General features: G+C 34.2%; 2 protein-coding genes across 3 annotated transcripts; one reads left to right on the forward strand and one right to left on the reverse strand.

Moving 5' to 3' along the window:
• The first annotated feature begins 1,703 nt into the window (after positions 1 to 1,703).
• Positions 1,704 to 3,611, forward strand: LOC132039917 (HMG1/2-like protein). Its single transcript, XM_059430478.1, has 8 exons — positions 1,704 to 1,819; positions 2,006 to 2,051; positions 2,477 to 2,578; positions 2,671 to 2,728; positions 2,814 to 2,858; positions 2,957 to 3,037; positions 3,137 to 3,223; positions 3,341 to 3,611. The coding sequence occupies exons 2-8, from the start codon at positions 2,014 to 2,016 to the stop codon at positions 3,353 to 3,355; spliced, it is 426 nt and encodes a 141-aa protein (XP_059286461.1). The 5' UTR covers positions 1,704 to 1,819; positions 2,006 to 2,013; the 3' UTR covers positions 3,356 to 3,611.
• Positions 3,612 to 4,881: 1,270 nt separating this feature from the next.
• On the reverse strand, positions 4,882 to 18,467 carry LOC132039925 (uncharacterized). Of its 2 annotated transcripts, none has more exons than XM_059430492.1 (24): positions 18,423 to 18,467; positions 13,758 to 13,888; positions 13,229 to 13,313; positions 13,019 to 13,072; positions 12,728 to 12,819; positions 12,540 to 12,643; positions 12,037 to 12,109; positions 10,829 to 11,231; positions 10,129 to 10,452; positions 9,842 to 10,036; positions 9,666 to 9,761; positions 9,525 to 9,588; positions 9,154 to 9,275; positions 8,426 to 8,672; positions 8,161 to 8,312; positions 7,952 to 8,073; positions 7,384 to 7,507; positions 7,234 to 7,292; positions 6,940 to 7,033; positions 6,679 to 6,868; positions 6,223 to 6,324; positions 5,827 to 5,945; positions 5,480 to 5,539; positions 4,882 to 5,280 (listed from the first exon to the last, which is right to left on the reverse strand). In XM_059430492.1, the coding sequence occupies exons 1-24, from the start codon at positions 18,462 to 18,464 to the stop codon at positions 5,179 to 5,181; spliced, it is 3,156 nt and encodes a 1,051-aa protein (XP_059286475.1). In that variant the 5' UTR covers positions 18,465 to 18,467; the 3' UTR covers positions 4,882 to 5,178. The 2 variants fall into 2 exon arrangements, with proteins under 2 accessions (XP_059286475.1, XP_059286470.1); XM_059430487.1 differs by having other exon boundaries at positions 9,154 to 9,278.
• Positions 18,468 to 24,529: the final 6,062 nt, after the last annotated feature.

Here is a 24,529-nt window from a genome sequence, read left to right on the forward strand (position 1 = left end):
AAAAGATCATATAACTAAATTTCATTTTATATCAGGGTAAAAATCCGTTTCTCCAAAAAACTATTAAATAAAGAGGAAATTAGTTAAAAGAAATCTTTACAAAATGAATAGAAGTATATGACCCTCGTATGACCTTCTGTATACATAAATGATTTTGAAATAATACAAAGGCAATCCGTTATATTTTATAGAAGGTCATTTAATCAATTCTATGAAAATGAGAAAAAATATCTTGACTTTTTTTTTTGGGATAAGGCACCATTACCCCCCTGAACTATACCCGAATTTGCTACGACACACCTTACCTTTCCCTGGCTATTACCCCCCTAAACTTATTTAAAACGGAATAATTACCCCTAAACGCTCGATGTAAAGAGAGTGTGTTTACCTCTCTTTGAGAGAGTGAGAAACATAAAAAAGGGAAAACTTAATTTTTTTTTCCTTAAAAATCGCATTTTCTTAAAAATTTGAAAATAAATCTAGTCTTCCACATTTAGTTTTAAAAAACGGATTTTCCACATGTTAAGAAAATAATTAATTTTTTCAAAATTTTATAAAAATTCAGTTTTTTTTCACATTTTGGCAAGAAAAACATTTTTCCGATTTTATTTGAAAAATAAAAGTGTCATAAGAAAATGAAATCAAGATTTTTTAAGACATTTTAAAAAAATAATCAAGTTTTCCATATTTTTAACAAATCCATTTTTCCATATTTAAAAAAAAATCATTTTTCAGTTTTTTTTTTCTTTTTCAAAAACGGGTTTTAAAAAAAAAAAAAACAAATTTTCAATTTTTTTTTTTTTAAAAAGGGTTTTAAAAATCCTTTTTTTTTAAAAGAAAATTCAGTTTTTTAATCCATGTTTTTAGTTTTTATTTTTTTTATTATTTTTTTTAAATGGGTTTAAAAAAAAATCAAATTTTCAAATTAAAAAAAAAAGACGGGTTTTAAAACTCATTTTTTTTTTAATGAAAATTCAGTTTTTTATTTTTATTTTTATTTTAAAAAAAATTGACACGTAAAAATTTGAAAAAATTAAAAAAAAAAAAAGAAAACAAATAAATACACATGTGGCAAGGAGAGTGTATGTCACTCTCCCATATGAGAGTGCACGTCCACGTTTGGGGGGTAATTATTCTGTTTTAAATAAGTTTAGGAGGGTAATAGGACCCTGAAAGATAAGGTGTGTCGTAAAAGAAGAATTCGAGATAGATGGAAACGGCTTTATCCCTTTTTTTTTTTTTTTCTAAAAGTTGCTAGAAGGAAAATGGATGGAAAGAAGTAGGAAGAGATTCTTTCAACTAGTGAAATGACATAACTAACCCTCCCACTCGCAATCTACGCATCACGATTCCATTTGTCCAGATTAGTTTAATAAGGCCACACCGCCCCTTAAAAGAACCGTCATAACACAAAAGGTTAACTTCGTCATTACACTCCTAAACCACCACACGTGTATATCAAATTACTAAAACCCCCAAACCCCCAGGATCCCTCCACGTGTCCAATAATTTCCCCATCAACGGCCAGAATCTTCCCATTGAGAAACACAGAGAAAACACAACTTCCATAAGCCAAAACAACACGAAAGAGAAGAGCACTATATCCAGTAAAACAATAGCACAAGGATCGATGACGTGGCAAAAGAATTTTCGAAATCCCGCCCAAACCACTAGGATTCGATTTTTAGAGAGGCAAAATTCTTTTAGAGTCCTTCAACACGAAGCCCTTCTTATAGAGCCTTCTACACACACATAACTCTTAACACAACGCACTAAAATCACAATAGTAATATCTCTCTGTGTTTTCTTCTCTCTAAAGGTAATATGTAACCCTAAAACGCTGACTCGGCCGTTTTTTCACTTTTTTCACCGGTTTGGTACCGATTTTTACCGATTCTCGGTGTTTTGTAGTACTGTTTCTCAAAAAACCGGTTCAGTACCGATTTATTGTACGTTTTCGCCTGTTCAGGACGGATTCTTACTGGTTTTTGGTGTTTTGTTGCAGGTTTCGACATGAAAGGAGGTAGATCAAAGGCTAAAGCTGATACTAAGTGAGTTTTCATCTCTTTTAATTAATATTTTTGATTTGGTTAGTTATACAGTTTCAGATCTAGGTTTTTTTCGGTGTTTCTATCTGAGATTTTGTTGAGTTCGTGTTGTTAAAATTTGTTGCTATTTGATAAATTCGTGTTGTTAAGTTTTGTTGCTATTTGTTGAGTTGGCGTTGTTAAGTTTTTTTGCTATTTGTTGAGTTCGCGTTGTTGAAATTTGTTGCTATTTGTTGAGTTGTTGAAATTTGTTGCTATTTGTTGAGTTCGTGTTGTTAAGTTTTGTTGCTATCAGTTGAATTCGTGTGGTTACTATATGTTGAATTCGTGTTGTTTTGTTGCTGTTTGTTAAATTTGTGCTGTTAAAATTTGTTGCTATTTGTTGAATTCGTGACGTTAATTTATTGCTATTTGATGAATTCTTACAGGCTTGGAGTCAGGAAGAAGGCTACTGAGAGTAAGAAAGCGAAGAACGCTGCAAAGGATCCTAACAAACCTAAGAGGCCTCCAAGTGCTTTCTTCGTTTTCATGTATGCATCTATTTGTTGTGTTTATTGTTATTTTGTGTTTGAAAAAAAAGGCTATATTTAATGGTGCTAATTGTGTATTTTGATAAATAAAGGGAGGAGTTCAGGAAAACTTACAAGGAAAAACATCCAGGAAACAAATCTGTTGCTGTTGTAAGTAGTTTGCCCTAAGCAGATTCTTAATTAGTTTTTGTGTTTGAACTTTATGTTAATCAGTATTTGTGACACTAAATTATAGGTTGGTAAAGCTGGTGGAGACAAGTGGAAACAATTAACAGATGCTGTGAGTATTCTGCACTGAAAATCTCTCTTCAAATTGCCTTAAATTGAAGTATGTAGTAAACTGATTTTTTTTTTTATTTAATTGTTAAATTGATTTAGGAGAAAGCACCTTACCAAGCTAAGGCTGAGAAAAGAAAGGCTGAATACCAAAAGAACATGGATGCCTATAACAAAAAGCTGGTAAATACTTTGTTCTTACTAATTTTAACTTTTATGTGTATATGTTTATGCTATGTTTATTTGTTTTGCAAGTTTTAATTATTTTCTGGTGCAACACAGGCTGGTGGTGATGCGGATGATGACGAATCTGATAAGTCAAAGTCTGAGGTACATGATGATGACGAGGATGATGATGGAAGCGAAGAGGTTTACATTTGTGAATCTTTGCATTTATGAATCTAATAACTGATCAACTATTACTTTGATGAATTTTTTGTGATTTGTGGGAGTTTTATTGATGATCGTTATTTATGTTTTTCACAGGAGGATGATGATTAAACAATTAATAGCTGTTGAAATGCAGAAAATGATGACTGAAGTTCATGTAGGAAATGCTATCAGTCCTTCCCTTGATAAATAGATGCCCTCTTTTATGTTCTTTTGTTTTTGTTTTTTGTTTTTGGGGGTTTAGTTTGGGACAGGAAAAGGAAAATCAGATTAGCTGCCTTGAACACTCTTAAGTGGGTTTATGTAATTTGTAGTTTGGTGCTATTTAATGAAAATTCAGCCTAGGGATTTCCCTTTGTTTCTAGTATACATTTGATCTGATCCGTTTCCTGATAATGCAATGTTGGGTGCCAAATATCTTTGTTTGCGTTTGTTATTGTATCAATGATAGCTTTCTGATCGATCATTTTCTTTATGGTGTTGGGGCCCGGTCTCATTTTTTACTTGCACATATAACAATTGTGCAGAAGCATCTTTTCCTTTCTGCTGCTTTTTTGCTTTGAACTTGGTCATTGTATCTTTGTTCAGTTGGTTAATCCTTGTGGTGGACTGTGACTATTCTTGCGCGACTTGTCTGAAATCTGATAATATAATCCTAATCTTTTAGCTGCTTTTCTCGAGTCTCTCCCCTTTCCATGTGAGGACAAATTTTTGTAGAATAGAGAAATGACTTGCACGTATTGGTTATTATTTTAATTCTCTATATATAGGATCCTAAGCGTGAAGTTATCTGGTTGTGAATTAACGCGGGACAGATAGAATAATGTATAGATTATAATTCCTGTAGAGCTCAAGATTTGTCTTTGTCGCGGAGTGGTTCAAGGGTCAATTATTGCTTGTATCGTCCCCTTGTTATAACTCATAACGGTCCATTACCTAGCGTTTCTTCTCAGTTGACCAAATTCTTCATATTTGTCTTTTCTTTAACAGGGCAGTCTGTAACTAGTTGTGTATTAATTTGATTGTTATATCCTTCCAAAATATTGTTATCTATAAGACAAGAACATCTCTCCTCTATGGTGCGATGATATAACGATCATTGCGTCATGGAAATTAGATTTACTCATATATTTACGCTAACTCAACGATTAAGAAATTTATTAGATATCACGCAGTAACACGAAAGGTAGTCTCATAGGTTGATCATGGAATAAGAAAATGACAATCCACAACTACGCTTCAGTCTACCAAGTGGGGTTCAGTGAAATGCTTCCTTGTGAGTTGACTGGTTCTCTATGCGCACGTTAAACTGTCAAAACAGAACTTGCTTGTCAGGTTGGAGGTAGGACTACGTGACAGTGTTTAAGAAGCTATTTTTGACTTATTCAGTTTACCGTCAGTAATAGAATTATTTCTTCTGTTCATGTGCAAACTTAGAAAGATAAAATCAAGAGGCACTCCACTTGCTGTAAACCTGAGAATTGATGAGAGGGAGATAATGATTCTGCTTTCTTATTGTTTCATCTTTCACTATGCCGGTGAATACAATCGATTAAGGCCATTTAAACATGAAACCTGACGCAAATTTGTCTAAATGCACAAATGCCTTTGTTAACATGAATATTATATTGTATTGGGCTGGACATCTGAATACGTCAACATGTAATTTACATCAATGCGAACCTTCTATAGAGAAATATATCCACCTCCCAACAACCATGCCTCTTTGAAAGAATCATATCAAACGTTGTATTTATGAACCCAAGAGTCGTGAAAACTATTTACATAATAAGTACAAGGAAGAAGAAAAGAAAATCTCAAACTCCAAGTCCCATAAAAAGGAAAAAAATAGAAAATATCCGGCAAAATACTCGGAATGTTAATCTAATATACATTTCCAGCAAAACACTTTTAAGCGTGGAGTGAAGTAATCACTAATTTGTCTTGTCGTTTCCGGCAAATCTCAACACCTCTTTAGCCATGGAAGAAAATGACTTGGCTGTGTCCTGCATCTCAGCACTTTTAATGTTGATGCCCTGCACATACACATTTACAAACAATCAGTACTTTCTCGGTTATGCTTTCCTCTATCTTTAATTGGAGGTACTATCAATAAGTTTAGATAAGCCTAAACATTTCAGACATATAGAGACAAACAGTCTTTGTAAATTACTAGGGTATATATAGTTCTGAGAAGATGTCCACAATGAAAGCCACAAAGCCACACTATGGTACCTGCAACTTCTTCTGATTTTCACTGAGCTTTGACTTTGCTGCCTCTGCAGCACTTGGTTCCTGCAATTATAGTAGGAAATTTACTTATATCGCAAGGTTACCACCGAGCTAGTTGCACTCAGTTAAATTACTAAAATAATTGAGATAACTAATAAGGATGGAGGTTAAGGGTTACTTCCCAAACTGTTAGGAAGTAAAAAAGGACACCAAGTGATAAAAGCTGTTTATTTCCCAACAACTATATCTTTTTCACTTCCCTTTCTACTAGACAATATAGTTTTAATGCCCTTGCTTACCCTTACCCTTTTCTCGAGCCAAAAAGACTGAATGCAGGAAAGAATACTTACAGCAGACGCAGTGTACCCATATCTTTTCTTAATTTGACCAACATTATCTGCCTTGTCATCTTTCGGTCCATCATTTATCGGGGCTTTATCGTTTTTGACCTTCATGTGCATAAACTTTCCTGTAAAAACAAGAACAATGATTTCTAAATGAATAATGTGAAATTGGTATGGAAGTACTAGTTATTCAGCACCACAATATTAAGCGTAATATAAAAGACTGACGGGAATTCCTAATAACTGGTGAATGGAGATATGTGTGACAGAATTAACATTACTCGGTTGAAAGCTTTTCTAATACTTCTGTGCTATATGTGTATACATTGACAGACGTGTTCTGTGCAGCTATTGATCCAAGTGCACCATGTGGAATATTATCACTTTCTTGACTATTCTTACCTTTCAGAGCCTGAAATGTATTTGTAAGGTTCTGCTTGTTTAGTGCTCCTACCATTGGATTTCCCTTCTGTTTCTCTTCTGGATCTTCAATTTCAATGTCATCTTTAGAGGAAAAAGAAAAAAAAGTTATGTACCGTTTGAAAAGCAACTAATATCTTCTGAGAGGGACAAACTGTGAGCAACTCCTTTAAGTAATACACTCGATCAGACTTTCATCAACCAGAACGTTTAGGTTTCATGAAAATACAAAAAAGTTCAGCAGGTAAAATTAGTAATTGTTTTAGGTTCTTATTTATTACTGCCCCACTTTCACTTTTTTCTCATCAGATTTCAGTTCAGTCTGAGAAGAGCATTATGCAGGCTCTTGCCCTTATCAGGTCATGCGAGGTACCTCAGTCCACTGGAAGAAGTGAACGACGAAAAAAATGGACAACCGTTATAAGAGACAAAAAGTACCTATATCCAAATCATCATCCTTTTTGTTCCTGCCTAACTTCTCTTCGCTCTGTGTGTGTGATGGAAAGTTGTCAGCTGAAAATATTGCCGACATCTCTTCAATACTTACTCTTGCATTTTCAACTCCGGTGTCAGGCACATTGCTTGCCTTATTTCCCTTGGCATCTTTGAAAACAGATCCAAAAATTCCCTAGAGTCAAGAAAGTAAAAGAAATTAGTATTTAACAATGAACTGAAGGTATAGTTAAAATTTCAGGATACCTTTTTCTTTTCTTTTTGGATGATGGGTGCAGAGATCTGCCCTGGTTCAACCACTAGATCTCTATCATAAACTTGGGAAGCAAAGTCCAGGAACCTATCATGCAGCAATACTGTGAATGCAGGCGATACTGTATTTCTTATAAAATAATTGAATTCTCACCGGGGATGGGAAGTGAAGGAGGTGGGGAATGCGAGTATGTTCGGTTATTCATCCTTAGGAATGCATATGAATAATCAAGAAAAGAGCAGGGGAGTCAAATGAAAAAAAGATGTGGTTGCTGGAATATTTGTCACCTGAAGGTGTCATTTTGCAAGGAAACTGAGACGAAGAACATTTCTTGATCCCTGTCAACCTAGTCATAAATAATTTTTGGAGTTCAAGTCAGAATTAAAAGGTAAAAAACTTATCAAAAGTACAAAATGCCTAAAGTATCTGAACTATACCACTATGAGATCACCATTTTTTGATGCGCATATTGAATGGTCAGCAATGGAGTTTGCCTTCGGAGGCGAAAGTATGAGGCCACTAACTGAAGTTTCCTTTAAAAGGGACAACTCCGGAAGAGACCTGAAGTTTGACAGACTAAAGTCAGCAGATAGTTTCCCCCTTGTTTCACTGAAAACATATAGCTAAGGTACTGAAGGAGAAAATCAAGTGCACTTTATATGCACAAGCTTCTAGTGGGCACTCAGCAGCTTATATTACGTGAACTTCATAGCGTACCCTAGAGGAATTTAGAAAAGGAAATAGAGAAGCACTGGTAAGCTCTGTTTGAAGAGGCAAAATCTAGATGTTTTAAAGCATTATATTCTTGTGCGCTAGATGAATCTGATGGTTTGGAGATCTAGAATGCGTATATGCTTTTGAACTAGAACAAAAAGAAAAAATTCTAAGCCAAGTAAACACCATGTATGATCCATGACAGAATTAAACAACAAAGAGCAGTTTTGATAATATTACGGAGCACAATAATTCTCATATATCTGGTCACATCAATAGAAGAAACATTACCTAATCTCAATTTTTCCGTTGGAGAAGAGAAGCACAACGCCGGCCTCAGGCGTGTCAAATGTTGATGCCCAGCAACACAAAGAAGAATGGAACTTCTTTTTGTAGTATACTTTCTTAATACCCTGAATATATTGCAAGCAAAGAGAACATGCACTGAGATGGATAGTGTGCTAGTTTTATATATGCCCACAAGACAAATAGACACCCACCTGAACAATATGCAATAAAGAATAGACATATACAGCTTTTTCAGAACAGAGCAATACTAGTGGTTGCTTTGATGAAATATTATTTGAATTCCCCTTAATCATGTCTATACCATCTGAAATGCTTAATCCTCGACCAGACAGTTCTTGTTCATCTGCACCAAATGTAGAAAAAAGGAAAATACATGAATCTTTGCTAATTTTAAGCGTTCATGAGAAAGCTTTGTCATGAATATGAACAACAGATTCTATAAAGATGGTTAAATACCCAAAATCTGCATAAATAAAGCTCTGGATGGTTTCTTTGGATGAACCAATGAAGGGCTTAGTATGTTTCCTGTTTCTGTCTCAAGGGCCAAGACTGATGAATCCTTGGTCGCTACCACTAAGATATTCTTGTCGAATCCATGCAAGCTACACGTGTTGAACTGCATAGAGATGACACCAGTGCAGAGTTCACTAGCAATGTGTGTTTGATACAGTATGGTTTTGCTGTCGGAATCAATTAATACCACCTGCATACCACAAATTATGGGACTTCAAACACTCAATCTTTTCATATGAACAGTCGACTTGAAAAGCATCTTCACTATGTCACATACGCCCCACTGTACAATCCAAGGAAAACCGGTCACTGGGAACTTTTTCTTACAAGGGGCCGAACAAAATTCAGTTAGGGTACTTATCAGAAACTGAGAATTACTAGAGCCTTCCAAAATGAAAGTGTAAAACCAAGCTGCTTTCCAGTTAAAAGCTTTGAAGCCATCCATACTAGACAACCTCCATCTTACACCGAATTAACAATCCTAAAATACTGAGATATACAGTTCGTGTTCTGCACATATCCTACAAACTTACTATAGTGGCACTATTATCAAATGATTGATACCAACATTTGCGTTGGAAGGAGAAAGGTGCAGTATTAAAGTGCTAGAAAACCTAAAGGAATACAATGAATGATATATAGCTGGAAGAAAGATAGAAGCAGAAGCTTACATATCCTTGGTCAGACCCAACAGCAAAATACTTAGAATCCTGGCTGGTACTTATAGAAAGTACAGCTCCATTAACCTTAACAAGCTTGACGCTCTGGATTGGGTTGCTTCCTTTCTTTGAACCTACTGGAATAGTGTGAATAAGTCAAAAATTCCTTCTTTTTGCTGATTCTGGAAACATGCGTACATAGAGTAAAGGCAAACGGGCATGTTTATGTTTTAAGAGATCAAAACAGTTTAAGACAAAATAAAATGAAAACAATGCAGAAACATCCACTGTAATTTTGAAAGTTACGAGATAACGGATACCCCTAACTAATCTGTGATGTATCATAACATTCTCAATATTTTTTTGAAATTCATGTGTCATACCTTGAAAGGACAGGAAACTGGTATCTGGGGCAAAAAAATCAGGTTTGAACTTATAGATTCGTACCTGCACGACAAGTATACAGAGACCCTCAGAATGCAGAAAAATCCTTTATTTTGGTAAATCCATAACAGAGACTTTACCGTTCCACCTTGATCACCGGATATGAGGATATGTAAGTCAGAGGTAAGACACAATGCCGTTAGGGGTACACCACTTAAGGAAAGGTTGTCCTCACTCTGCAGAGTTGAAGTTACGTGAATTCGAAGGGCAATAAACAGAAGAAGCTAATCGTTGACAAGATGGATAGGTTCATTACCTGCTGAGTTAGGGACGCAATAGGAAGTGGATTTGGGCATGAGACATCCCATAAGTTTATGGTTCCATCACTGTGACCACTTAAGAATACATTTTTGGCCTTAGAAAATTGAGTTGAATTTGACGCAGTTCCATCTTTTTGTGCCCTCTCAAATGGGAAAAGAGGCATGCTATCTTTAATCAGGCTACTATAGTCCTGCATAACCAAAAAAGTATGTCGTTAATTATAGCCTCGAAAAAAACAATTGTAGAAGTAAAATGTATCAGATTGAGAAAAATTATGTTCACCTGATCCATGGAAAACAACATGTAAGGATTGTTTACGACGAATTTTGCAATGGTGATGCTTGAATCAACAAGTGGGAGCTTCACCTTCACTTCCCTTGGAAGTGATGGTGGTGACCTGGACTGGTACTGTAATAGGTACCTTTCAATTAAAGAATCATCATATGTGTAAATTTGGCCAGACTTTGCTACCAAAAGTAACGAATTGTTAATGTTCTTTCTCAATGCAGGGAAGCTTGATATAATCTCCATGTCCAGACAAGACTCAGGAGGGTTGAGTCCCAATTTAATTGTGCGAGATTCAGTGTGCTCATTTAGTAGAACTACCTGCCAAATGACAAATCATATGACTTCAATTGAATGCAGGCTAATGCATGAAAATAGGAGAGTAATCCAACACAAAAAACCCTACTTAATGTTCTAATAAATGATGGGATGAGTGTGCAACCATCACCATTGGATTAGCCTTATTCAGCAACTACTCTTGAAAGTAAAGTGAGATAAACCTAGACTAATGAATAATTAAATGGCAACAGATTCGAAAAAGGAAACTATGTGGTGATAAGTTGCAACAATAACAAATTAACATTACCTAAATTAAAGTGACAATTATACATGAGGACTAGAGTCCAAACTCTGAATTCACCAAGAAAAGCAAAGTGAGAATAAAATAAACACATATAAGTAGCCAAGACAAAGTAACCTGTAGCAAGTTTGCCGCTTGACTATCTGGGGAGCCCATAACATATAATCGACCGGCCTTTCCTTCTGCATAGGACCAAATTAATTTTGCTATAGGGATTTTGTCTAACTTATATCCAAGATTCAGTTTACAAATTGGGGCACTTTGAGTTCCACTAGGCACTTCCTCAAGTTCTTGATCTATGCTTGAATTTGAAGTAGCTGGAATACTCCAGATGAATATCTCTCCATTGCTGTATCCAACAACTAGTTTACTTCCATAAGGACAGCACCAACATGCTGTGGTTGCTTTTTTTGTCTCGTGACCCATAGATTGCAGAGGACTCCCTCCAGTTATAAAGATTGCTTTGCTTTCTCGAATCGACCATAGTGTTATAACACCATCTTTGTAAACAATTGCCACCCTGCATCAAATAAAGATTTTCCGCAATGGTATAGTAATGTAGTTATCACCATACAATCATCAAAAAAATAATAAACCTTTGCTCCGTAAAAGCATATTCAGTTGCAGCATGATATAGTCTGAGGACAAATTCAACAGATAAAGTTATTAGTAGTGCCTTTATGTCTGGTAAGTATAACTTTTAATAAGCTCAGATAACCCCTATGTTACACAAAATGAACTTCTGATAAAGTTACCGGCCTACTTTTGGAACATTGAGATATCTATGGTCAGTAACCTCTAAAAATTAGAGTTTCTAACAATGTTAATCAGATTTTGTGTATTATTAACTTTCTTCACATCAGCAGAAATTCTCTTAAAATGGAAGAACGAGTTCTTTTGCTCGCCCCTATCTCTAAAGGGGCGAAAGCGACTGAACCAGCCACCCAGATGAGACTCCCGCTGAAAAACATTCTTTTTCCGACAAAACCTGTGCCCCGGAGACACGGTCGAAGCACGCCCGTCCAGTGTGCTGTCGGTAGGGACCCAGAGAGCTGCCTTCGCTTTTGGCGAATCCACTTCTAAGCAGGCGAAAGGTCCAAACCGTAGCCGGGAGCGAGGGGGCTTCAAGTTCTTAGGAAGAGCCGTACGAGACAGCTCACATACAGTTCGGGAAATTCTCTTACAATAAGAGTTAAGAAAAAAATCTCCAGCAAAGAAGAGAGAGAACTACTAATGGAAGCACTAAGCTTGTGCCGCAAAACGTACGAGCTGGAGTTCCTTGATCTGGGTCCTTAGAAACTCAGAAAATTTAGTATAAAAGTTACCTCTTACTTTCTGCAGCAGGTTGAGGCAGTATATGTGCTACAGCAGTGTCCCCGGCAACTTCATTTGATAGGCCTGAATGAGGATCATTTTGTCAGGCCAACATGGGGTGGTATGTATTGAGGACCTATGCATAGAATAATGACTGAACCATCTGTTTAACAGTTCTCTTATACTTTTTTTCTATTATTGGGGGACAACCTTCAAACTGTCTATAAAATGTTTTCTGTTGTTCCTAATGCCACTTTCAATCCACAGTTAATGTTCCGGAATACAAAAACTTCGGTACACTAGAAGTTGCTTATAGTTGAAACAAATGGATTTTAACTTAAATATGTATATTTTCATCTATGAGCCCCTTAACCAAGTTATAAGCATTAATGATCACAAACAAGTACGAGAATTTCTCAAGCAACTTTGCTTCATGAGTAAACTGCAGTTGAATTTTAGCAACAAAAATGGAACAACAAATAAGCAACAGGTGTAAAAGAGGAACGGGTCTCACCATGAGATGCTGAAAGAGGGATACAATATTTCATTCTCTCTATCTTACAGGGTTCTTTAACAACCTTCATAAGTGAAACATGTCCTGATGAGTCTCCAAGATACCTGAGGACAGCACAATGAATCACAGGTTCATGTCTTCTTCGCATACAAATCAGCTGAACTTAGTTGTACCTTAGACGCACTTACAGGTAGGGAGTGTGCTGTATGAGTGTAACAGAGGTGATTTCCCTGTCGAAGTCATGGAAATTACACAAATACTTCTGCTCTACATCCCAGACCTAATGAGACCACCAAATAATCAAATTATTAGTTTCACAACACAGTTATTGCCACACTCATGCAGGGATATATAGCCGAGAAAGTTAAACTTTTAAGTCACAGCAATGGAAAGAAAACTCCTACTTAAAAAAATAAAGAGAGGAAAGACAATGGTACTGCTTGTAGAGTATGCTAAAAGAGTTTCATCGAATAACTTGCCTCTATTCGGTTATTCGAGTTTATGTTAATGAGGAGACCTTGGTTCTCCATAAACTGCAAGACGGAAAAAATCAGTTAGCATAAACTTGCAAATAAACATTTTCATCAGAGATCAGTTTTTTTTTATTTTATAAGATGCTTGCTTATGGTATTAGCATCTATTTCAACGTCAATGAAGAAATTTCTTTGCGGGGTTCAGAAGATCCATACCTGCAAAAATTTACTTGACACTGTATCTGATGATACCAACAGAGCTTGTGTGCTATCTTTTCCAAATAATTTGATCCGTCCATCTCTGCATATTAAACACAAAATATTTCAACACCTCGAGTCACGGGCCTAAAGGATTGATTTTTCCTACTGCTACTGAAATGCTGTATAACATTTTCTCATGAGCATTAATCTCCCCTTTAACAGCCCAGTGCATAAAGCATCTCGCCTTAACAGGGTTTGGGGAAGGGCCGCACCGAAAGGGGTGTGATGTAGACAGCCTATCCTAATGCATTATTGCATGCTTCTATAGGTCACAAGAAATGCTCCAAGGCTCCGGTAATATCATATCTACCATAAAGCCGTATCTTTCGTTTTTTCAATCCCTCCCTTTCTTGTTAAGTAGTCTTGCTTTCGTGACTTGCTGTTTTAGCTAGAGATTATGGCTTGACGTTAAGTACAAGAATCACATAAACTTCAAATGCTAGTGTGAATGGATTATTCTATATATATGAGGAACAACACTTACTTGGTTGCAAGAGCAACAATTTTTTGAATGGAGTCATAAGCGGATAGCACAGATCCTGATGGGATACCATAATGAAAAACACAGCGGGGATTTACGTCATGAGGTTTCAGACCATCTGAATCTCCACTAGGCTGCAACAACAAGATTTAACATTGTGAAAAAACTAAAATGCAACTGTCTTTCACTTAATTTGCTCCAAGTTCCTAACTTTACCTCGAGATTTCACATGATCATCTGTTACTTAATTCATTAGTAAAGTAAAAGTATCTTCATTTTATACATTTAATTTCACAGAACCATAGTTCATAAAAAAGGACAGCCTTAAAACTTAGTCAAAAAAATCTGACTGTGCTCCCTGCAACCGGTGCAAATGTCATGGCCACCAATCATATCAACATTTTCTTCTTAGGACTATCTGTTAAATTAGCAAACCTTTCTTTTTTTGATATCGTTATATCTATGGAACCAAAACCGCATACTCCCCGTCCCCCTTCGACACTTCATTTTTTTCCAAAAAGTATGTTAACTTTCTATAATAAAAAATGATTAAACTTTTTTTTTTTTTACACTTAATAAAATAATTTATAGTCATATAAATGTCTAAGGTTTGTTTTAGATTACAAATTTCAAAGTCCTTCCATTGTTTCTTAACCTTTGTAGCTAGTCAAATGATGTCAAATAAAATGGGACAGAAAGAGTCATAAAAAATAATTTCGTCAGTTGTAACAGTTCGGTTCTTTTTTGTTCTAATATTTTTCCCTTTCCCACAAGAAACTTAACAATCTGCTCAAAAAGACATTAGCCCTTAGATTTTAAATTCGGAAGCACACTGCAGATCTATTGCTTTGCACGTTCATCCACATGGATGAAACAACATCATTTCCTTTTTTTTCTTTTTTTTTTTTTCTGAATTATTCTTTTACATAATATATAAGTCAAAGTACTAAGCAAAGTCAACTTTATTAGATAGTGAACTGATGTTCGGCTCATGGACCTCGGAATGGAATAATGGGCCTAGGGCCCACGGCCCACTTCATCTTTAAACATTTCATTTATCATTTTTTTGCGCAGAGTGCCCTTCTTTTGGGGTTTTTAAATTTTTTCATATTTATGGCCTTTAAATTATGCCCTCATATCATTAGTTTTTAATTTTTGCCCTTCGCATTGCAACTTTGAGCTTTCCCCGAAATCATGAGGTTAGAGTTCGAACCCCCGCCGCATAAATTAAAAAAAAATTGCAAGACAAGGTTTGGGTCGCGTATTACGGGACCCGCGTACTTTTGTTAAGGAATTACAAATTTATGCGGACCGGCGTACCCATGCCTTACGGGCGCACTTATAAGTATCGGAGTCGAGACAACTTTCGATAATTAAGCCGCAAGCTTATCTTGGGGTAGGCATCTTTTAATGAACTTTTATGCCGACCCGACATAACTTTGTGAAGGAATTATCAAAGTTATGCGGATACAACATACTTCTCGCTAAGTCCGCCCATAAGGCATAAGATGCCGGCACGCATAACTTTGTAATTCCTTCCTGTTACTGCAGGGTGATACTTTTTTAATGGACAAACTTTTATCTGGGACCGGATAAACTTATGAAAGAAATTATCAAAGAGATTTATACGCCTTTAATCTCGCATACTTATCACAAGAAATACGCCCATACATAAGTATGTAGAATCCCAGATAACTTTGGTAATTCCTTCAATAAATGTATCTTAGGAGACAAAGAAATTTAAATTTAACCCCAATTTTTTTAAATTTTTGACTGCCAGTGTGGATTCGAACCCTTTAAGCATGTAGGTTTTAAGCGACAAAATTTAAATATTTCAAATATGAAAAAGAAATTTAAAGCCTTTTAAAAAAAGAAGGGCAATTCGCAATTGCCCTGCATTTATTGAAGATCCATATTTGCGTGTAGACTGTGTCACTCGCTTTGTGATTGCGTGCTAAAGTGTGCATAAGCAAAAATCAGATTTAGACAAAGGAATTAATTTCCTTTTTCTCCGACAGATATTATGTCCACCAACACGTGTCTTAAATTCATATGTTTTCGTAAAATCCCAAATGACGATAGAAAGTAGGGGAGGTTTGGTAAGTCTTAAAAGTGTCTTAACTAATCCATGTCATGGCCCACAGGCAAAAGCAGAGTAGCGTCACTCTAAGCCTGAGTAGCTGTAGACTAGTTTATACTTAAGCAAGATTACGTGCTTCTTTTTCCGTCATTATTGTTAGGGAAAAAGGTCAAAAATACCCTTCTACTTTGAAAAAAGGGCTAAAAATATCCTCCAAACTTATTTTAAAATCAAAAATATCCTCTCATCTTTTTAAAGTTTTTGAATATCTGTTTTCTGACGGAATATCCCCAAAATAACCCGAAATCATTATTTAAACCCGTCAATAAACCCGACCCAACTAAATAATAACCCATAAGATCCCTTTGTTCTCCCAACTCCCTCAAACTTCAAAGTTCAAACCTTCGTATTGGGGGAATAAGGAGATTTTATGGGTTATTATTTAGTTGGGTCGGGTTTAAATAATGGAGCGGTTTCAAAAATGATTTCTGTTATTTTTGGGGATAATTTCCGCCAAGACAGATATTTGAAAACTTTAAGGATGGGAGGGTATTTTTGACCCAAAATAAGTTTGGAGACATTTTTTAAATTTTTTCAAAGTAGGGTATTTTTGACCCTTTTCCTTATTGTTATGCTCACCAATTGCTACCAAAACCACAAGCTTATAAGTTGATGAAATTGATTTATAAGCGCTTTTTTAAGTGTTCGGTAAAAAGTCATAAGTTAATCCTCCTAACTTACAAGTAGGTATGTTCATGGATCGGTTTTGAGTTAAAATCAAAATTAAACCAATCTAGTCAGTTTTTAAAATTATTAAAACTAAACCAAATCAAATGTAATACATATTCATCGATTTGGTTCGGTTTGGGTCGATTTTTCATTTTTTAAGAACACTAAAGGTATTTCTCTCTTTCATGTTTACTTCCTACAATTAATAGAGAATTTTCTATCATTTTCTACCTTATAAATCGTTATTACCCTTTTTATTGCGGTAGCTATAGTTTTCTTGGATTATGGAGAAATGTCTTAGGATTACAAGTTTTAATTAAGTGAATAAAGTTTATAGGAAATACAAAAAATAAATCCAGGTAAATCTCGTAGTTGTTTCTTTGAATAAATGGGCTTAAGGTATAAACTTCATTAGCCTATTAGAGATAAATTAAAAACTCCTAAAAAGTAAATTATTTAAACGTATTTATAAAAATTAAGATATTGTGTATATGTAATTATAAAAATTATGTATAAATTTGCCAGTTTGGTTCGGTTTGCTTTTAGTAAAACCAAAATCAAACCAAATATTATCGATTTCTAAAAATTTAAAACCAAACCAAACCCAACCTAAGTAAATGTCGATTTATTTAATCGGTTTGGTTTGAATTTCAGTTTGGATCGATTTTTAACCAAACTGTGAACACCCCTATTTACAAGTAGTTTTATATTGACTGACTATTTTACAATTATTTCCTAAATATTTTTTCCAATTCTCAAAATATCTTTTTTAAAATAAAATTCCTAGCTTCCTCTTCACGCAGCATCTGTCCTTCCTTCTATTCTTTTCACAAATACTATTAAATCTATAATTTTTTAACAATTTTTTTAAAGGATCTTCTAGTCATTCTAAAAAAAAAAAAAAACTTATCAATATTTTTTTACCTAACACATCATCTATTTATTAACAGTTTCCGCACTTTTATCCAAATACATAACTGCTTATTTATAAAATCAATTTCAGCACTTCAAACTGCTTTTGAGCACTTAAAGCTTATCCAATCAGCTGACCCAAACACTCTTAATTCATATCTTCTTTTTTTAGGTATAACTTGTAAGTGTTTGTTACAGTATTGCTCTTGCAGATCCTACTATCTTTATCAATAATGCAACTTCTAAAAGACCTTGTATTTGACCACATTTTGAGCCAAATAGGTAATACTGATTACCAAAAACAGCATAATTAAATGCACCGGATCACTAAAGAAACGGTTTTTATTCACCCGTTTTTAATCAGATTCCTAAAACTCACTAAATAAATGATTCTTGCTCATCTTTTTATAGAAATCCCAGATACAGAGGATATTGTTACTATATATGGATACTAATATCAATTCAGAAAGTTCATAAACTAGCAGTTTCACAGTAGCTCTCCAAACTCCAGCTTCCTATTTCCTAATTATACTTTTGCTATATGGAGACTACAAGGTGTAACCGAAAAGATAATATTCTTATTCTTATGTTAATTACCGCTTAAAATCAAAAGTAAAGCTTAGCAATTATTGCTTAATCGCGTCATGTTTCACGACTATCGAGATCAATCAAGTACAACTTGAAGAGCTTCTCCATGACAATTTCAAATTTCAAAATATCACTCAGTATTGAAAATCAGTGAAGAAACAGAAAACAAGAAGAAAGTAGTACTAAAATTAACATGAACTGAAAATGCAAATTCTTAGTGATGAAACAACACTTGACAAATGAAACCCACGGATTTTAATTTCTGAGACTCTTCAAATTTGAATTTGAATTTTCACTTAACCCAATCAACAAAGTCCGGAAATGAAGTTAAAAAGGTAAAAGTAAAACAGATCACTGACCTTCTTAACAAAAGAAGCCTTCTCGACAAGCTTCTTCAACATACTCATAAATATATATATGTACACACCCACGTGTGCTGCTCGAAGAACCTTAAAGATCGAAGCTTTGAATCGAAGAACAAAAAAAGGAATAAAATTTGGGGGAGTGCTTAGTTAGACTTTATTTAGGAAGAAAAACAAGAGAGAGAGAGAGAGAAACAAAAGAAAGGGTGGGGGAGAAGGCAGTTGAGTTTTACCGTTTTGATTTTGTGATTGGACAAGGATAGGCCGGAGTTTTATTTGTGTTCTTTTGTATTGTTTCTTCTTTTTTCAAATGAGGGACACGTGGCGGCTGATGAGGTTGATCCGAAGATTGCGAGAGAGAAACGGGTTTGGACGGTGCCATCGGGTACCAACTGTCTCAAAAACGACAAAACAATATCCATTTCCATATCATATGCATTTTCAAATTATCAGATGTTTGTATTGTTGTTTTTTTAGATATTCACACTCTGATAATGGGTGGTGTTTTTTGATCTTGGGCACACCAAACTACTGGTTTTCAGAAAGTATGAAGTGTTAGTTTAATTTACCTTTAATCAAATGTCTTAAAAAGAAGTAGAGATTTAATCAAGGGTGTAGGTAGCACTTTGACCGTGGGTTCGGCTAAACTCAGTAATTTTTGTCCGAATTATATATTTGTATTAAATTTTTTGTTAAATATGTACAAATTATCAATTAAGAATCTATTAACTTTAAATATTAGAATCCCGAATCTACAAACTTCGAATCCTGGCTCCGCCTCTGAATTTAATAAATTCTTAGTCATGTGAAACTATATTTATTTAAATAAGAGTAAAATTGCAAGAAAAATTTGCAAAACATCGCTTATTTTAAAATAAAATGAAAAGCTAAAATAAAATATCATTTATTTTTTTTGAAAAGACGAGAGTATTAAGCAAGGATAAATAACGATTAGTCGATGATTTTGAGAATACGGAAATTTGTGATATTTATGGTTCTTTTCAGATATATATACGTACATTTTTTCCGAATTTACATAATCAGGTGGCTTTGAAAAGTTGGAATTTGTGATATTTGGTCATGGCAGTTGGATGTACTAGATGGGCTTTGGACCACTTGACAGACATGTGTTACACTTTGGTTTTGACTTTGAACAAGTTGGATAATACCACGTGGATCCTCGATTTTGTGTCTCTCATTTTCTCGCTTTCTCTTTGACAGATAAGTAATTAAACAAAGCAGATGCTTAAGTAGGAATAGTACTTAATTTTGATTTTTTTTCTCTATTGATATTTTAGTTCCATGTTAGATTAAAAAACAAAAAAAAGCATTGTAGCGGAAATATATATAAAAAAATTTACCAAAATTACAGTAAGACCTTAAAGAGTGTTTACATCAAAGGCGTTCTTTAACTCATTTAAACTTTATTTCTGCTCTTTTGAATACAAACAAGCATAACTCATATGCTAATTTCATATTGAATCGCTTAGGATGGGAGAACTAGAAATCCTCTGTGAGAACAAGTGAGTTTATATGTTTATAAAGGAAAAATGAAAAGATTGCCTTGTTTTGAAATTAATACAAGCAGAGATATCTTTTCGTTGATCGGTTGAGTTTTGCGACTTTAAGATTGAAATTGCTAGGAACCGTCCCGTCCTGCCCAATTGCTATACCTATTTTTCGTGTACATCGACTCGCTAGTAATAAACTTGGTGAGTTTACTGTTTCTCACGATCCACCTTCTCTTTTCTGTAGTGGTCACCCTATTTAATAGAAAAATATTTAAAGAAAACTAATGAGTCATTCAACCTGTTTCTGGAAATTGAGTCTTTGGATCCAAACTACAAAATAATTAAATAAGCCTCTACTTTATCATCTGATACTGATGTTTCCTTAATTCACGCAAAACTCCATATCTAAGGATAGTGATGCGCAAATTAAATTTACTTTTCGAGATAGTAATTTTAGAATGTTGCAAGTAGGTTATTAACCAACTAGTAACCATTTTCAACTTTAAGGTGACGTCAGAGAACCGAAAGTGAAGCTTTGAAAAGGAAGAAAAAAAAAAAAAAAAAGCAAAAACTATTAACTCGAAAAAGTTTATCATGACTGAGTGCTAGTGCCTCACAAAAGAATCAACAGGATAAACCAATTAAGACAAATCAAAAAGAGGTTCTCCTATTTTCCTTTAAAAAAGATAGCATATAACGAAATTGCAAGAAAGTTGAATAATAAGTAGGAAAATACTAACTTTAGTAAGTAACTTATATAGTAAGTTTCTCAAATGATCACAGAGATTAGTGAAATTGTGTAATAAAATCACTAATTTTATTTTTGTATCAATAAAATCACACAACTTGAACTTTATCTCCTATTAAGGTAACTCCAATTGAAAAAACCACAATTTGGCACCAGAAATCTGATATAGATAGGGCCCATAGATTCTTTTTTTTTTTTTTTTAAATTTTTTTGAAATGTTTTTTATAAACACGTGCACTATATCTAAAACAAGATAAATGACTTTATTATACAATTTCACAAACCTAAGTGCGTATTTGAGAAATTCACTCCTAATTTAGACAAGGATCAATTGGAGTGCTGACAGAAAGGCAAGAAAATGTTCAAGAAATATTCAGAAGTGAAGGGACTTAAGCAAGTCATAAGGGGAGTAGTAGTTTATTCATTAGTTTCTTTTTAGATAATGATAAGGGGCAATTCGCCTATCTTGGGCCGGGGCTTTTTTGTGTGTGTGTGTGGGGGGGTGGGGGGGGGGTGGGGTGTGTGTGTTAATTTTTGCTCCTCAAATTGATAGCCTTTAATTTTTGTCCTTCGCCACTCTAAGTAATAAAAAAGTGGTCAAAAATATCTCTGGCAACGAAAAAATAAAAAAAGAAGTTCGGATTTATGACCTAATTTCACAAGGTAAAATTTCATAGAAAATATGCCTTGTCGGACAAAGTTACATAGAATATATTCCTTGTCCGGCATAGTTCTGTAAAAATTTAAGTTATCCCGCATAACTTCATTTCTACAGAATTTATGCCGGACAAGGCAAAATTTCTATAAATTTATGATGAGGGAATCAGTTACTACACAACTTATACCGCATAGCTTAATTTCTACAGAACTATGGCGGACGAGGCATAGTTTCTATGAAAAGGCCTTGCGATTTTATTTTTTTTTTAACTCTGCTGGGGATCAAATCCCAGAGTCTCTGGTTTCTTAGACTAGCGAATAAGGATATTTTGACCCACAAATTTTCATTAAATGAGAAGCAGAGACAAAAATTAAAGACCAACGATTTGAGGACAAAACTTAAAGACCAGTACGTATGAAGGTTAATCCACGCAAAAAGAAAGTAAAGATAACCTTTCAATTGAAGGCGTTAGACATGGGCCTTAAGTACGTACACTACAGAAGTTTTGGACCTAAACATTTCATAGGCCTATTTGGATAGAGCCCGTCTTGCATCATTTGGACTGAAAAGAAGATGGAAAAGAATAGTCTAATTATTGTAGATATGGTCCATATGAAACTCTGGAAGACTGGAATCAGCTATACACGTAAGTGGTGGCCGTGAACATGTATAAGGTTGTCCAATAATATAACCCGAATAAGTTAATGTGATTCTTTTATTGCTTTCTCATAATGAATCTCACTGAAATCTCATGGCTTTAAAGCTTTGCATGCACATGACACTTGCCTTTGAACCACCATTATTTGATAAGGATTCCTTGTTCTAACTTTTGTTGTAAGAAAAAAATTAAGCCCCACATAAAGCTATCATCCTCTTCTACATGAGTTGTAAGTGATAGACTTTGCCCCCTTCCCCACACCACTGTAGTTCATATTTTGGGGTCATATAGCAATAGCACCGTAACTTCTTATATGTTTTGTCTAATATTGCAATCATGTAACCCTAACTTTTGAAACTCATTGGGACCTAATTCAAGCTTGTATATTCTTTTCACCTTGCTTTTTGTGCATCATGTAGTTTTTATTTCAGAAACATACTTATAATGTACTCCCTCCGTCCCATAATAAGTGTTACTTTCGCCAAAAACATGCATATTAAGAAACCAATAATGCAATGTGAAGCTTACCAAATTACCCCTATATAATAAAAATAAACTACTTTTACCTTCGATTGCAAAGCGTACGTAGAACCTTTTGACATTGAATCCTTTTACTACGCGCTTTTCCAATCATCATTTAGATGTTACTTTATTGTCTAAGGGTAAAATTGAAAAAAACTAGCCATTTTATATCTTGGTTTCACTGGGTGACACTTATTATGGGACGGAGGGAGTAAAAATTTCTTTCTTTTGTCTTTTATAGTTTATAGTGTTGAAACTTGTCGAGAGTTTGGTCAAGTAAATTGGCGAATAGCCAATTTGCAAGAAGATCGTCTATGTTCAAGTTTTACTATGATTTTCTTAGTTATTTATAGTAGTGATTAGTTTGGAATTTTGAGGCATTGTTGTTGTTAACTTAATATATAGTTGAATTAGTGAGAGTGAATTGTTAGTTGTATTAAATATTTTATAAATAGATGAACGAGAAAATTTAAAGGTTTTTACCTTTTCAATTTTGAAACTCAACCTGAACAATAATTAACAAATTCTAAGTTAATTCACATTTTCTTGTTCATTCTAGTGCGTTAAAACTCAAATTCGATATTAACTGATCATGCCATTGTACTTATAGTTCAATGTCTTATTCTCTGAATGTTAATTTTGTTAGATTTCATTTTCAAACTTTATTGATTTGATATTACACAAATGAACAGATTAAATAAGAAGTTTATCAACATGAGGGATTCTGTTAGGTTCAATAATGTCCATATGTATAAAATTTCAATAATTTGTATATAGTGGTCACAAATGTGTCCAATTATCACGAACATTATTGACATGATTAAAAGAAAATATGATAAACGTTCATTCCTGTGTGTCAATCATAGTAGTACCATTAAGCGAACATTTTGTAGCGAATCGAGACAATGAGCGCTCAATCTACTGATGAACGGATGTGAAACAAAATAAAAATAAAAATCATAATAGTACTATTAAGCAAACATCCAAAATTTGTGTCATCCAGCCTAGCTAGTCATTGTGCTACAAATATAAACATGAAAGGGATTTACTCGCACCCAATATTATTTAAATGTAAATAAATAGTCTTACAGCTTTAAGAGTCACAAATTAAAACTAAGAATACATATTACTTGTTCATGTATTGCATAATTTCCAGCATGTTTTTTTTTTTTTTGACGAAGGGGGACAGTACAAACAACTTCCTTCAAGCAAGACGCTACTCATTTTTCGTCAATTCCTTTGTTCCAATAAGATGATATAGTCTTTCAATCCCAGATTAATATTTGGCTTTTAATTTAAATTTAACGAAATCCATTCTGTTCGGATATATATTTCATTCTTATACTGCATTCCTCATTTTTTTTTTTCACTATTGCATTCCTCGTTGACTTTAACGTTATATGAGCGTGATCAGCCTAAAAAGAATATGTGGCCAAGTCCACGATGAGGACCATCTTACATTGACCATTAGCAATTACATTTGGAATTAAGAGTAAGAATAATAATTTCAGAATAAAATATTAGATATTTTATTTTTTGTTTGGTTTAAAAAAATTATTCCGATGATAATCTCGGGATTACTTATACTACCATTTTGGTTTTAATTTTATACGCATCCGATTAGGAATAATAATTTCGAAATAAAACAACTAAGTGACAAATGATGTCCTTCTTCAGAACTCTTCTACCAAAGTCCTCTATAAAGGTGGATGTTAAAATTAGAAGTAAAAGCTTATCCAGATTTATTTAGTGTAAAACCAAACCCGTATTTTACATTATGTCACCTATTATGCCATTTTCTATCTATGAATCAAATATCTATCAGAAAAGGTAATTTCACTAAATAATTTCTTATAATTTAAATCTTATATCATATTATAATCATAATATAACTTGGTAGCCGACCAAACGACCCTAATAGTTGAAAAATGAGAAAGAAGAATATTTCATCATCTCATTAGGAATGATGCTAATGCTTTCAAACAATTAAAACCTTTAAATGGTGTA

Source organism: Lycium ferocissimum, chromosome 2 (assembly GCF_029784015.1).
Source record: "Lycium ferocissimum isolate CSIRO_LF1 chromosome 2, AGI_CSIRO_Lferr_CH_V1, whole genome shotgun sequence".
Taxonomy (NCBI): Eukaryota; Viridiplantae; Streptophyta; class Magnoliopsida; order Solanales; family Solanaceae; genus Lycium; species Lycium ferocissimum.